This window comes from Anthonomus grandis, chromosome 12 (assembly GCF_022605725.1).
Source record: "Anthonomus grandis grandis chromosome 12, icAntGran1.3, whole genome shotgun sequence".
Lineage (NCBI taxonomy): Eukaryota > Metazoa > Arthropoda > Insecta > Coleoptera > Curculionidae > Anthonomus > Anthonomus grandis.
The window spans coordinates 22644219-22657118 of NC_065557.1; the positions used below are offsets into that span (position 1 = coordinate 22644219).

The following is a 12900-nucleotide window of genomic DNA, read 5'->3' on the forward strand; positions in this document are numbered from 1 at the left end:
TTAAAATATGTATAATTGTTTTCTATCTGTTACGCATTGTCAAAAACTTACATTTTATTTATTTAAATTCCAATTGCTTATTTAGGTTAATACAAGAGAGTTTACATAAGTCACGGAAAGTTTAATAGTATATATAAAATTCAGCTTATATATTTATAGACTTTTAGAAAATAAAATAAATGTACATAACAGTTAAGTTAAAATATAAAATACAATTTAAAAACATTAAAATTTAGGTATGTACATACCGCAAAAAAGGCACTATTAACTTATAACAGACTAAAACCAGATGTCGTGTTTTGTTTCTTGAGGAAACAAGAAACATGAACAAAAAATGTTTTTGTTCAAATACATTTTTTGTTGAAAGCTAAGAATGGAGGAAGATCTTCAACTATTTAACAATAAAAAATTTTACTGTCCAGGATCCCGAGCCATTCTGGCCCGACCGCCCTTATGTGGACAAAAAATCGGACCCACTCCATATGTTGTAGGAGTGAATATCTCTGCGAAGGGCAGCTAAGGCTGTTAACAGAGCAAATAGAGCACTTACGTAATAGTAAAAAATTACAATAGTTACAGTAATTATACTTCCCAGATTATATAAGAAAAACTATATTGAAAAAGAGCAGTACGGTATTTTGGTATATTTATAAAATTGCTAAATCTAGTGAGCCGATTGGGTGTGGTATATCGAAAGGAGAATCTATTGTTCAGATAGGCAGGCAAATTGGTTCTTACTAGGCGGTATACAAAATAAGTGAAATGCAGGGTTTGGCGTTAAATATTGAGCGAACCGACCTCAGAAAGTTTATACCTGCAGTGGTCTCGCGTTCTAAGATTATATACGAATAAAATACAAGATTTTTGTACACGTTGCAGTTTTTACCTGGAAACAAAGTCTAAGAAAGGTCCATACACAAAATTGCAATAATTTAAATGTGAAAATCCAGGCTCTCTTGGATAAAAGAGGATTTTTTGAGGTCAGTATGCAGCATGTCTTTGTTCTTATAGAGATTCCTGAGTGATATATATGAGTTTTGAAGAACCTGTGATAAATGAGATCTAAATTTAAGTCTAGTCTCTAGAATCAAACCAAGACTTTCGACAACAAGTTGCAAAACTTCTTGGTCGATTTTAATACGAAGGTTTTTAGTGTCTCATTCACTATTTGAACCAAGAAATTTGCAGAAGATTTTGATATATAAGCACTTATTGGAGACAGGTGTTGAGTTTATTAATAATACCATTAGCATTTAATTTTGAAAAACTGGCATAAAGCTGAGTATCGTCAGTATACCGCTGCATACTACATGCAATCGTAATAATAGTATCCATGTCGCATGTATATTTAACAAAAATGAACGGTCCGAGAATGAATCCTCGAAGAACTCCCTTAGTTAGGCTTACGACATCAGGTAAACTGTTATCAAGTCTAACAACCTGGGATCTTTTGGATAAATAACTTGCAAAAATTGTCAGCGACTCATCAGAAAAACCGTAAGATTTTAGTTTGCTTATTAAAAAACTATAATCAAAGGTGTCGTTTTTTCAAAGGTGTGTCTTTTGAAATTCTATTACGTGCTAACGTGCAACAAATGCAAATGAATTAATATTATATAAATCTGAATTAAATTTTTTAAGATCAAAATTTTTTAAATCACGAAAATTTACGTGTTTAACTAGTTTCGAAGGAAGTTTAAGGCTAAATATGTATTCAAAAAATTGAATAAAAAATTCGTTGAGCTGTTAAAATTCAGCATGTTAATATTAAAATCCCCCAAACATATCAGTTCATCACTAAGAAAAAAAGCAGTGGCAACAGCACGCTCTAAGACATCAATTTCAAATTATCACCAAAAGGTGGACGGTATATATTACATTATATAAAAATATATTGGAGTGAAGCCTTGGGAAAATGATCATATGAGATTGATCATTTGATGTAGACATTTTTTTTTAATTTACATCACTCAACAGAAAAACTCCAATAATACCCCAATAAGACTGTGAAGTGACAGCCGAGGAATGTATAAATTTAGAGGTCGCAATATCTCTGGCGAGTCAATCAAGCCATTAATTAATTTATATAAGAACTGTAGATCTGCCGAATCCCTTCTTTACTGTAAAAATTTTACGTTAAATCTTTTAAGCAAACGATCACCTGAGAAGCCGATTTCCGGTAACACTATTTCGCATTTAAACAAAAGGAATTTAAGAAATTTTAGTTGTATATTTTCAAGTTCTTGAATATGGTTCTGATAGTATGCCCACCAGACTTGAGAAGAATATTCCAAAATTGAACAAACATAGGTAAAGTACAGGAGTTTAATTATTTTTTAAAAAAGAAACTTTCGCTTGTAGAGATTTTCAACTATCTGAAATCGATTGAGATATTTTTGTTAATAATTATATAAAAAAGTTTTATTCAAATCCTTTGGGAGTTTTGGCGGTTACAGCCATACATTTTTTCTACGTCTAACAATTCAATAATTTTTTTATCAAAAAACTTTCATTTGTAGAGGCTTGCAACCATCCGAAATCGTGAACTTGCACTGTCTTATTTATTTAATGTAACACGACGTTTCGGTTGGTAAGTATCTCCAACCGTTATCAAGTGTAAACTGACAGCAAACTACTATTCTATAGGCTTATATACTAGATGTGTGCAGCGATGTGGAAAGGAAAGTCATCCGTGAAAAGAGTTGGGGGGAGGGCACGCCTCTCTCTAGATCCTACACTGTCCTGAGAGTAGAGGCTTCCAGATGTTGGTTACATCGACGCTTGGCTGGCTGAAGATCCCTTGATTCTGTGAAATGAAAACTGCCTCTACGAACTTCCTCTTCCGCTAGTGCTGTTCCTTGTGCAGAATCTTGGCTTCTGACCAATAGATATTGTGTCCATTATGCCACGCGTGCTCTGCTATTCCGGATTTGGAAACCTCTCCTCTTTGGGTCCAGCTGCGATGTTCCTTCGCTCTGACTTCTAGGGGGCGCTTCGTTTCACCTATGTATGAGTCACCGCACTCACATGGGATGTGGTAGACGCAATTTTTGGTATCCAACAGGCCATCTGGTTTGGTCTTTGATATCACGCTTCTGATAGTGGTGCTAGATCTTAAGGTAGTTCTAATATTGTACTTGCTGGCAATGCGTCGGATTTGTTCGGATGTACCCCTAATGTAAGGTATGGGTAGAAGTCTGGTTGTCGTGGTGGCCTCGTCTCTGATTTGATTTGAACGCGTCCTTTGGATGGTCCTACTTATTAGCTTCTTTGGATATCCATTCTGTTGTAGGTCTTTGTAGATGGTATCCACTTCAGTCTTGAGATCCTCGTCACTTCTACAGATGGTTCGAGCTCTATTGTAGAGGGATCTTATGATGCCTACTTTGGTGGTTGCAGGATGGTTGGACTCATAGTGAAGATACTGGCCCGTGTGTGTTGGTTTTCTATAAACTGAAGTTCGTAGATTTCCACCGACCTTTTTAACGAGGACATTTAGGAAAGGTAGAGCTGAGTCCTTCTCTGTCTCCATCGTGAACTTGATTGTTGGTCTGAAGTTGTTGAGGTGAAGCAGAAACTCCTGAAGTGCTTTTTCCTCTTTGTCCCAGATGATGAAGGTGTCGTCCACATATCGAAGCCAGAGCTTGGGTTTGCAATGGGAGGCATCTATTGCATGTTCCTCGAACCATTCCATGAAGATGTTTGCTATTACTGGGGAAAGAGATGAACCCATCGGAAGTCCTTCGTCTTGAGCGTAGAATCTATCCTTGACCTGAAAGTAAGAATTACGAAGACAGATCTCCAAAAGTTCCATCACCCCGTCCAGAGGCAGTGTGGTCCGAGTTGAGAAAGCTGCATCCTTGCTTAGTTTGTCTCGGATGATGTTAAGAGACTCTCCTATGGGTACATTGGTGTAGAGACTTTCGACATCAAAACTCACCAATCTGTCATTGGTCTCGACTTCGATCCCTCCAAGAAGGTCTACAAAGTGGGCAGAGTTTCGCACGAAAGACGCTGCATTTCCCTGGATCGGTCTAATGATCTCCAAAAGGAATTTCGAGAGTTCTGATGTCGGCGAATTTCTAGAGCTCGTGATGGGCCGCAGAGGCATTTGCTCCTTATGAATCTTGGGTAGTCCGTATAGGTGTGGAGGTTTGCTATAATGTGGTGTCAGCCTAGAGCGTACCGCATCCGACAATGTTGAGGAGTACTTTTTAAGTGTTCTGTAAATTCGATCTTCTATGGTTGTCGTCGGATCCTTAGATAGTAGCCTGTATTCGCCTTTGTTCAAAACTTCCTCAACCTTGTTTCTAAATCTCTGTTGTTCAAAATTCTTCCTGCAGATAAGGGCAATGCAACTGTGATTATGGACCTGGAAACCTACGAAAACAATTTACAGTTACATTAAATAAATAAGACAATGCAAGTTCGACAAGATGTTTTCACTGTACCATTGTCTACTACCTTCAAAAACACATCTGAAATCGGTTTAGATATTTATTGTTAATTACATAAAAAATTTTATTCAAATTCTTTAGAAGTTTTGGAAGTTATAGCCGTTTATACTTTTTAACATCTAACAATTTAATACCTTTTTACCAAAAAACTTTCGTTTGTAGAGATTTGCAACTATCTGAAATCGGTAAAGATATTTATTACTTGTTACATAAAAAACTTTTATTATCATTCGGGAGTTTTGGCAGTTATAGCTATTAAATTTTTTTCTACATCTAAAAATTCAATAAATTTTCACCAAAAAACTTTCGTTTATACACATTTGCAACTGTCTAAAATGGTTTTAGATATATATTATCTATTATAGGAAAAAGTTTTATCCAAATCCATTGGAAATTTTGGGAGTTAGAGCCTTTTTCATTTCTTTAACATTTGACTTTTTAATTAATTTTTACAAATCTTAGTTTGTAGGCGTTTGGTACCACCGTAACTCGATTTTGGTATTTATTGTTAATATCTAGGAAAAAAAATTATTAAAATCCCTTGGGAATTTTCTGGAAATATTATTCCATTATTCTGATTAAATAACAGCGAGCGCGGACTAGAAATTGGTCGTTGGCAACCGACATATGCTGCGTTCTCGATTTGATTGCTGGGTATCGATTGGACGCTAGCTTAACACACATTGGCACATTTGTCATTTTCTTTTATAAGTTTTATAACATAACAAAATAAACAAAGTTATGTAGTATTATGTACTAAATAAAAAATTATTTAAAATAAGCACATATTACATTTTATGTAATTGGTATGCTTTTTGGTTTAAAAAAATATTAACAGTTTATGGAAGTTTTTAAACTCATGAAGTTAACAATCCTAAAAGACTTCCTGGTATGGATATAGTAGGAGACAAAATAGAGTAGACTTTTAGTTTACAGGCCACAGGGTACATACAGATGCTTACCTTAATTACCACATGATACTGGTTGAATAAATGAAAAGGCCCTCAGAGGGAAAAGAGATAGAGAGAAAATTATAGCAAAAATTATACAAAAAAACTGTAAGTTTGGTCAAAAATCTCAAACTTCTATTTAGATTAAGAGTTGCTTACATGTATTTTAACCCAACCCAACCCATTTAAAATAACATATAATAAAAGAAGAACCTGATCAACAGCTTCTAAATTTTACATTCTTTTTTAACTGTATCTTTAAGATGTGCACTTAGATATATATAAATCAAATATTTTATTGTTATAATATATATTATTATTTAGCTGTACAAGAACAAAAACAAACAAGTAAAATGAAAACAAAAAAGTAACAAGCCAAAGTAATTTACAGGGCCAGAACTTACAATCTGTCAAACCAGCATATTTTCTATTGGCAAGTGCTTTTACACACACATGGGACATGTTTTGGAAATTAGAACATACTGATTTCTTATAGAGTCTCATTATTTAATGAAATTAAAGAATTAAAATGGCTGTGTTTCTCGCAGGATAGTATGAAATAATCAAACCAGATATATGCAGAGTAAAATGTTTATTATATATTAGAGCTTTTGGGGTATGAGTCATCATCAGCGCTGTCAGTTATGCACAGGGGTTCCACATAGACACAGTGCCAGAAACACATTACCACAAATTAAAACATTTAAATAGTATTGTAAGAATGTCTCTCCTTTTTTAAATATTGTGCATTCCTTTATATTTATTAGTATGTTATTTGTATCTAAAATATTTATAAATGTTGTTTTAATTTGCACCAATGTTTTTCCCAATATGTGAAACTTCTCTTTGATCCACTTCCTACAGTGATTTGTAACTTTTCCAAAAAATCTAGTTTAACATCTCTTTTACACTGGTGTTATGATATGGTTAGCAAAAGTAGATTTTTTTTTGTTTTTGTTTTGTCGGCAAAGAAATTAAAACACCAGTAGTTCTTAAAAATCTCAGTAGTGTGGGATTCCATGCTCAGTATAGAGTTTTTCTAGAATGTTGGTTGTCTGGAAAGAAAATGGTTAAATCAATATTTTTAAAATATTTTTTTAGACCTTGAGATATATCTCCAAAGGAAGAAATACATATAAAATTTTAGTATTTTTTGGGAGATGTATAATATTGTTTGAGAATTTTTTTTGTTAATAAGTAATATACAGTAAAACTCCTCTAATTCGAATATTTTATACTACCAAAAAAGGTATCATCAAGTTTATATGATATTTTATCTCTATAAGTCGAATTTCTCTATCTCGAATTTTTCTATAAGTCGAAATAACGTTTAACGCATTGCCGATGGCTAACTCGAATTTTGCGGGGAAGTACAGACATTTTTCTAGGAAAAAATCTGTTTGTTACATGGATTTGCTATTGCATCATTTTTCTTTTTATTAGTTCAAACGGAAAAAGGCTCTCATCGCGACGTGGTGGTTTTGTGGTTACAGTTTTTTGGTGCGTATGCGAATTAAGACAATTTGTTTTTATTAAAAATAACTATGGCTAAGAGAAATTTAAAGTGCTTACCATTATGTGAGAAAATGAAATTAATTGCTGAAGTGGAAAAAGGTGAAAAGAAAAAGAAGGATATTGCCGAACAGTTTGGGATACCACCCAATACTCTGTCAACGATCCTAAAAAACAAGGATAGACTTTTAGAAAAAAAAGATGATTATGCTTCAAACTGTAAGAGGAGAAGGCTTACACCTTGTGTATGAAGATATTGATGAAGCAATGCTTAAGTGGGTTACTACGGCACGAAATAAAAATCTCCCTCTTTCTGGAACTCTTATAAGAGAAAAAGCTAAGGAGTTTGCAACTGCTTTAGGGCGGGACGATTTTGCAGCTAGCATAGGATGGTTAGATAAGTTTAAAACTAGGCATAACATCGTTCAAATGTCTTTATGTGGTGAAAGTGCTTCTGCAGATTTGGTGTCTTGTGAAGAATGGCAAAAGAATGTATTGCCCACTCTAATCGGTCAATATGATAAGGATGACATTTTTAATGCTGATGAAACAGGAGTTTTCTTTAAGTGTTTACCCAACAAAACACTAGCATTTAAAGGACAAAAATGCCATGGTGGCAAAAACAGCAAGGAACGAATTACAGTTATGGTTGGAAGTAATATGAGTGGGACTGAAAAGCTTAGGTTGCTAATCATTGGTAAGTCAAAGAATCCACGTTGTTTTAAGGGCATTAAATCATTTGCAGTGGACTATGAGTTTAATAAAAAAGCATGGATGACAAGTGAGATTTATGAAAAATGGCTATTAAAGCTTGATAAGAAATTTGCAGCCCAAAGAAGAAAAGTTTTACTATTCGTTGATAATTGTCCTGCACATCCCAAGTCTGTTGAATCTAAGTTAAAAAATATTAAACTTGAATATTTTCCGCCTAACCTTACGTCAATCTTACAACCCATGGATCAAGGAATTATAAAAAAATTTGAAGCAACATTATAGGAAGCGGATTGTTATGAAAGTTTTAGCCCATATGGAAGTGGCAACTCCTACAACTGTGACGTTACTTGACGCAATTCAAGATCTTAATAAAACGTGGACTCTGGACGTAAAAGAACAAACCATTGCTAATTGCTTTAGAAAAGCAGGATTTGTTAAAGATAAAGTTCAACAAGATGCTGATAACTGGGACGAGGATGACCTTGTTCCATTATCTGAATTAAAACCCCTGTGGACCTCATACAGAAGGGCTATAAACATGAGTGATGTTTCATTTGAAGACTATGTGACGATTGATGATAATGTACAAACAACAGGTTTTCCAACTGATGAACAGATCCTAGAAAGCGTAATAGAAAATCTTGTTCTAAATAAAAAAGGTAGGCTAGTCTAGATTATGCCTTTTTAGATTGTAAGAATTGTTTTGTATTGTTTCAGACCCTGAAGAAAATGAAGATGATGGCCAAAGCGAAGGTGAGACTGTTCCGACACCTACAATTGACGAGACGATTTCTGCTATTGAAAAGATAAGATGTTTTATTTTATCCAGAGAAAATATTCCATATGAAATACACAATTCTTTACATTTATTAGAAGATTTTATAGATAAGGAAAAATGGACCAATTTCACACACAAAATAAACTGACTTCTTTAAAAAAAATTTATAAACATATTGATATGCATACATATTATGTAACACATACAACATACAAAATTTTAGTTTTATACGAAGAAAATACTTTTTTTGGTACTAATAAACAATAACCCCTTAATTAGGCGTTTTTTTCTGTAAGTCGATTTTTCCATAAGTCGAATTTATTAGTCTGTCCCTTGAAGATTCGAGTTAGAGAAGTTTCACTGTATAAGGGAAAAACCATTACTAAAAGCGATGTTTTTTATTGTGTTAAACTCTTTGAAGAAACTAGTTTCTGATAGAGCTAAATTGAACAGCCTGGAAAATAAGGAATTAAAGAATGAAATTTTATGGGAATGAAAAGAGTTGAAAGAAAACTGTATGATACTGTCAGTGGGTAAACATTTTCTGTAGATTTCAAGTTTGACATCTTTACATATCAATAATAGGTCAAGAAAAGCAACCAGTATTTTCTCTCTCTCCATTGTTAACTTTATCGCGGGGTGTAAAGTGTTTAAAAAATCAGACAATTATTGTTTGTCAATCCATGTTGAAAGTTTAAGGCTTGTAGTTTTTTGTAATAAATAAGTCTCTTTAAGAAAAAATTGAATAACTTTTACTAAAACTTTTTTCAATAACAATTGTACAAATTTTAAAAACTAATATTAAACAATATCTAAAAAAATTCTTTTTTTTGTATTCCTTTTCTTGCCTTGAAATGATAAAGCAATTAAGCAGAAACTATTTGTTGGAAAGTACAATCCTTGTTTTTTCTGCTTCCTGAGTGATGGAATATCCTAATATATGTTTTTTTTACTACTGTGCGTAACATATTTTTTACACACTAGTGAATAAAGTAATTTGTTTTTTTTTTATTTTTTTATGTTTTCTTTGGTAGTAGAAAAAAATCTTTATCTTTAAAATGTGAATTATGTGTAAAATCCCCTTTTTTTATTTATGGGAATTGCATTCGCCTACGGCTCACGCGACAGATTTCCCATTCATGAAAACAGCCGCCTTGTTGAAAATAAACTGATCCTAGTGCTAAATCAGGGAGGATTTGAATGGTAGAAAGAACTTAATTTTGGAGCAACTTAAGGTATTTTGGGCGGTTAAAATACCATCAATAAAAAATTGCCTTATAATATGGTCAGCCAAAACACAAGCCCAAACATTCAATTTTTGGGGATACTGAGTTGTTGAAAATTAATAAATACAAAAATGGTTCTTTCATTTAAACAAAATAATATTTAGTGCAATGAAAAATAATTTATGTTATTTCCTGTTAATACTGACATCTCTGGTAAATCTGTAGCCCTGGTTCTGCTCTCTTTTGTGTCAGGATTCCGTGTTTGTATCTGGCGCGCGTTTGGAAATGTGAATTTTTATATTTATATATTTTTTTACTATAAGAGTTTAGATTTATTTTCTTTTCGGTTAGTTATGGATGTAAGGTATGCATGTTATTCGTACAGTTTACAATGCGATTGGCAAGATTCTAGCAGCTTCTTCTTCTGAGGGTAGCTGAAACATGACCTTTATTTCCTCTACGGTTACATGCTGAATTAATACACACTGATGGATTTTTTTTTCTTTGTATTTATATTTATATTGTAAACTTTTTTATGTCTATGAGCATATGTAATATCTTATGAGGAAATATAAACTGTCAATTATTATTATTTAATAATTTAAACTCAATCGGAAGGACTATAAACAGCCGTAGTAAGTTGAGAAAAAAAACTGCACTCACAGCACAATGAGGCATGCCGATATTATTATTGTTATGCTGTAAAAAATAAAAACAGCAAATACTTACCAGACGACTGTAAGCTGCCGATCAACGGTGAGAGAGGTGTCATTATTTAGGAAAATGCGTAATTTTTAATACCCCAACCTGTATAGCATTGCACAGTACACTGTAATGACGAATTTTATTTGATCTAAATATAATCTTTTAACAATATTTTGTTTATTTAGCTGCATGGGCCTGAGGAATTATTATGACAGTCATTAGGTGTTACAAAATGCAGTAATTCATTCGTGTAAATTAAAAACAGGATTTGATCGCAAACTTTGGCCTGTGGCAAGTCGAATTCCATTCCTTTTAGGCGAACTTGTTTCATTTAATCTTTGGGTTCTGTTGCTTAAGCACCTGTTAAAAGAACTTAAGTTGCAACGCACAAAGTCATGTCTGCCTTTTTCTCTTCCATTTAATACTTCACCTTATAATGTCCTGTTAATTGTATAGCTTATAATATAAATAGATTTTATTTAGTTATAGATCTTTATCTGTCCAAAGATAGGTTTAAGCCTCTTGCTGAGACTAATTTAAGGTTAGTTAAGTATTTGTACTAGAAATGTGTAAATAAATAAGTAAAAATAAATAATATATTTATTTTTTAAATAATAATATTAATTATGCTAAAGGGATCGAATAATTAATCCGTTTTCAGACTACACTAATTATATGTAGTGGCAATGATATTGAATTGGTAAATAAATAATATTTAATATTTCATGACAAATATATTATATATAATTTTAATCAAAGATTGGTTTACATTACATATATTTTTTTTGTTATAATTTTGTACAATACTTATATGAAGACTAAATTTGTGTGACAAAAAATATAATACAGACCTTTTTGGTTCATTTGTTGAAAACCATAATTATTCTTTTAAAAGTAGATAGAAAAATAACACTTGTAGGAAAATAGAATTATTCCTTAAAGCTTAACGAAATAAATATCCTATCTTTTAAGGTGTCGTCTCAAAATATTTTAAAATATAATTTAATATTTATATAATATATAATGTAATTCTTTTTTACTTTGCTGTAAAGATATATTTTGAAATAAAAGGTATATTACCTAATCCTAACGGTTTAGTAAGCTGTATGCTATAGCGAAATGAGAATTTTTGAAATATATAATTTTTAACCAATTATTTAGGTCTGGGTCTGGCTAAAGAAAGTAAAAATTACGGTTTTAATCTTAACTCTAATCCAATTGAATTAAACTAAAAAGTGAAAAAATGCCTTTTTTATTTTAATGTTATACTCTTTATAACACATGATTTAAATTATTACATAAATACTAAATAAAAAACAAATTTGGGATGATAGCAAAAAATATTGAAAGAATTCTGGAGAAAGAGGTGAAATAGTCTATTAATCATTTTTTTCATTTACTCATCAATTTGTAATATCAGAAAATCTTTTTGCATAACCTAAAATGATACTTTTAAGGTACAAAAAGAGTTTCAGAAGAATTTATTTCTGTTTCAGGACACAGCAAGTTGAGTGGAGAAGTGGAAAAACCAAGACTGAAATATGGTCATGCATAGAGCTTTGTTCACGTGGTTCATCCTTCTACTGTTTTTTATTCTTTTATGCCTCCAATTGGAAGGGCGAACTCATTGGAACTGGTTCTTAATATTCTTACCTATGTGGGTGTATAATGTAATAATTCTTATAGATGCTTTGTTCCACATTGTTGCGGCATGTTTACATGAGCAATTTATAGAGCTTATAAAAAACAAAAATCTGATACCTTTAGTTATAGTTCTATTTTTAATCGCTGGTGAAATAATGCTTTGCTTAAAACTAGAATACAAAGCATTAGGACTGACGATTACTCATGTACTAATACCATTTTGGATCTTGTTACCACTGCTTATAATTAGAATATCTGCTACATTATTTAATGGGGTTTACTAATGAATAAGTCACATAAGTGTAAATGTAAAAAATGTGTTTAAAATGTACGCAACTTGATAGCGTTAGTTGAATTCCTTATTTCAAAATGTTTTTTTTAAATAAGAACATATGTATTCTCATAGAGTGGAATCCTAAATGATTTAATATGATGTTAATGCATGAAAAACAAGATTTTAATACTGTGATATGTAAATTATTTTAGATTTTTTAATAAAGCTAATAAATATATTTAGCATACAAGTGAATAAGATTATATGCTATGAATCCCTTACATTAAAGAGCCGGATAAAATTTGCCACTGAAAGTTATATAGGTCGTAAAATTAATTTATTTTAATGAAAAACGAATGATTTTCCTTAGAGAAAGACTCTTAAAGGTCAAAGTTCCCGATTCAGGATGTTATTATCACACTACTATAAAAAAGAAAATACAAATTTTAAGTACTTTATTCTAAAGTATCTAGACCGAAGGATTGTCTTGGTCGACAGATGTCGATGAGGTGTAAGAAATCATCGAGAGGTTTTACAGACTAGTATGTATTGACCCGAAGAGAGTTTTCTATCGAAGATGGTTTTAAAGTACTTGGTATTGTTTCAAAGCAGGTTAGTGTAAAAAAAATCAGTAATGATA

The 12900-nt window shown here is 32.0% G+C and overlaps 1 protein-coding gene across 1 annotated transcript; it reads left to right on the forward strand.

The window, feature by feature from the left end:
• The first annotated feature begins 5190 nt into the window (after positions 1-5190).
• LOC126743330 (transmembrane protein 60) lies at positions 5191-12510 on the forward strand. The gene is made up of 2 exons (XM_050450367.1): positions 5191-5515; positions 11839-12510. Exon 2 carries the CDS (start codon positions 11884-11886, stop codon positions 12268-12270), a length of 387 nt encoding a protein of 128 aa, XP_050306324.1. The 5' UTR covers positions 5191-5515; positions 11839-11883; the 3' UTR covers positions 12271-12510.
• Positions 12511-12900: the final 390 nt, after the last annotated feature.

Coding starts and splice junctions, on each gene's coding strand:
- LOC126743330 (XM_050450367.1), top strand. CDS start 11,884: ATGGTCATGCATAGAGCTTTGTTCACGTGGTTCATCCTTCTACTGTTT.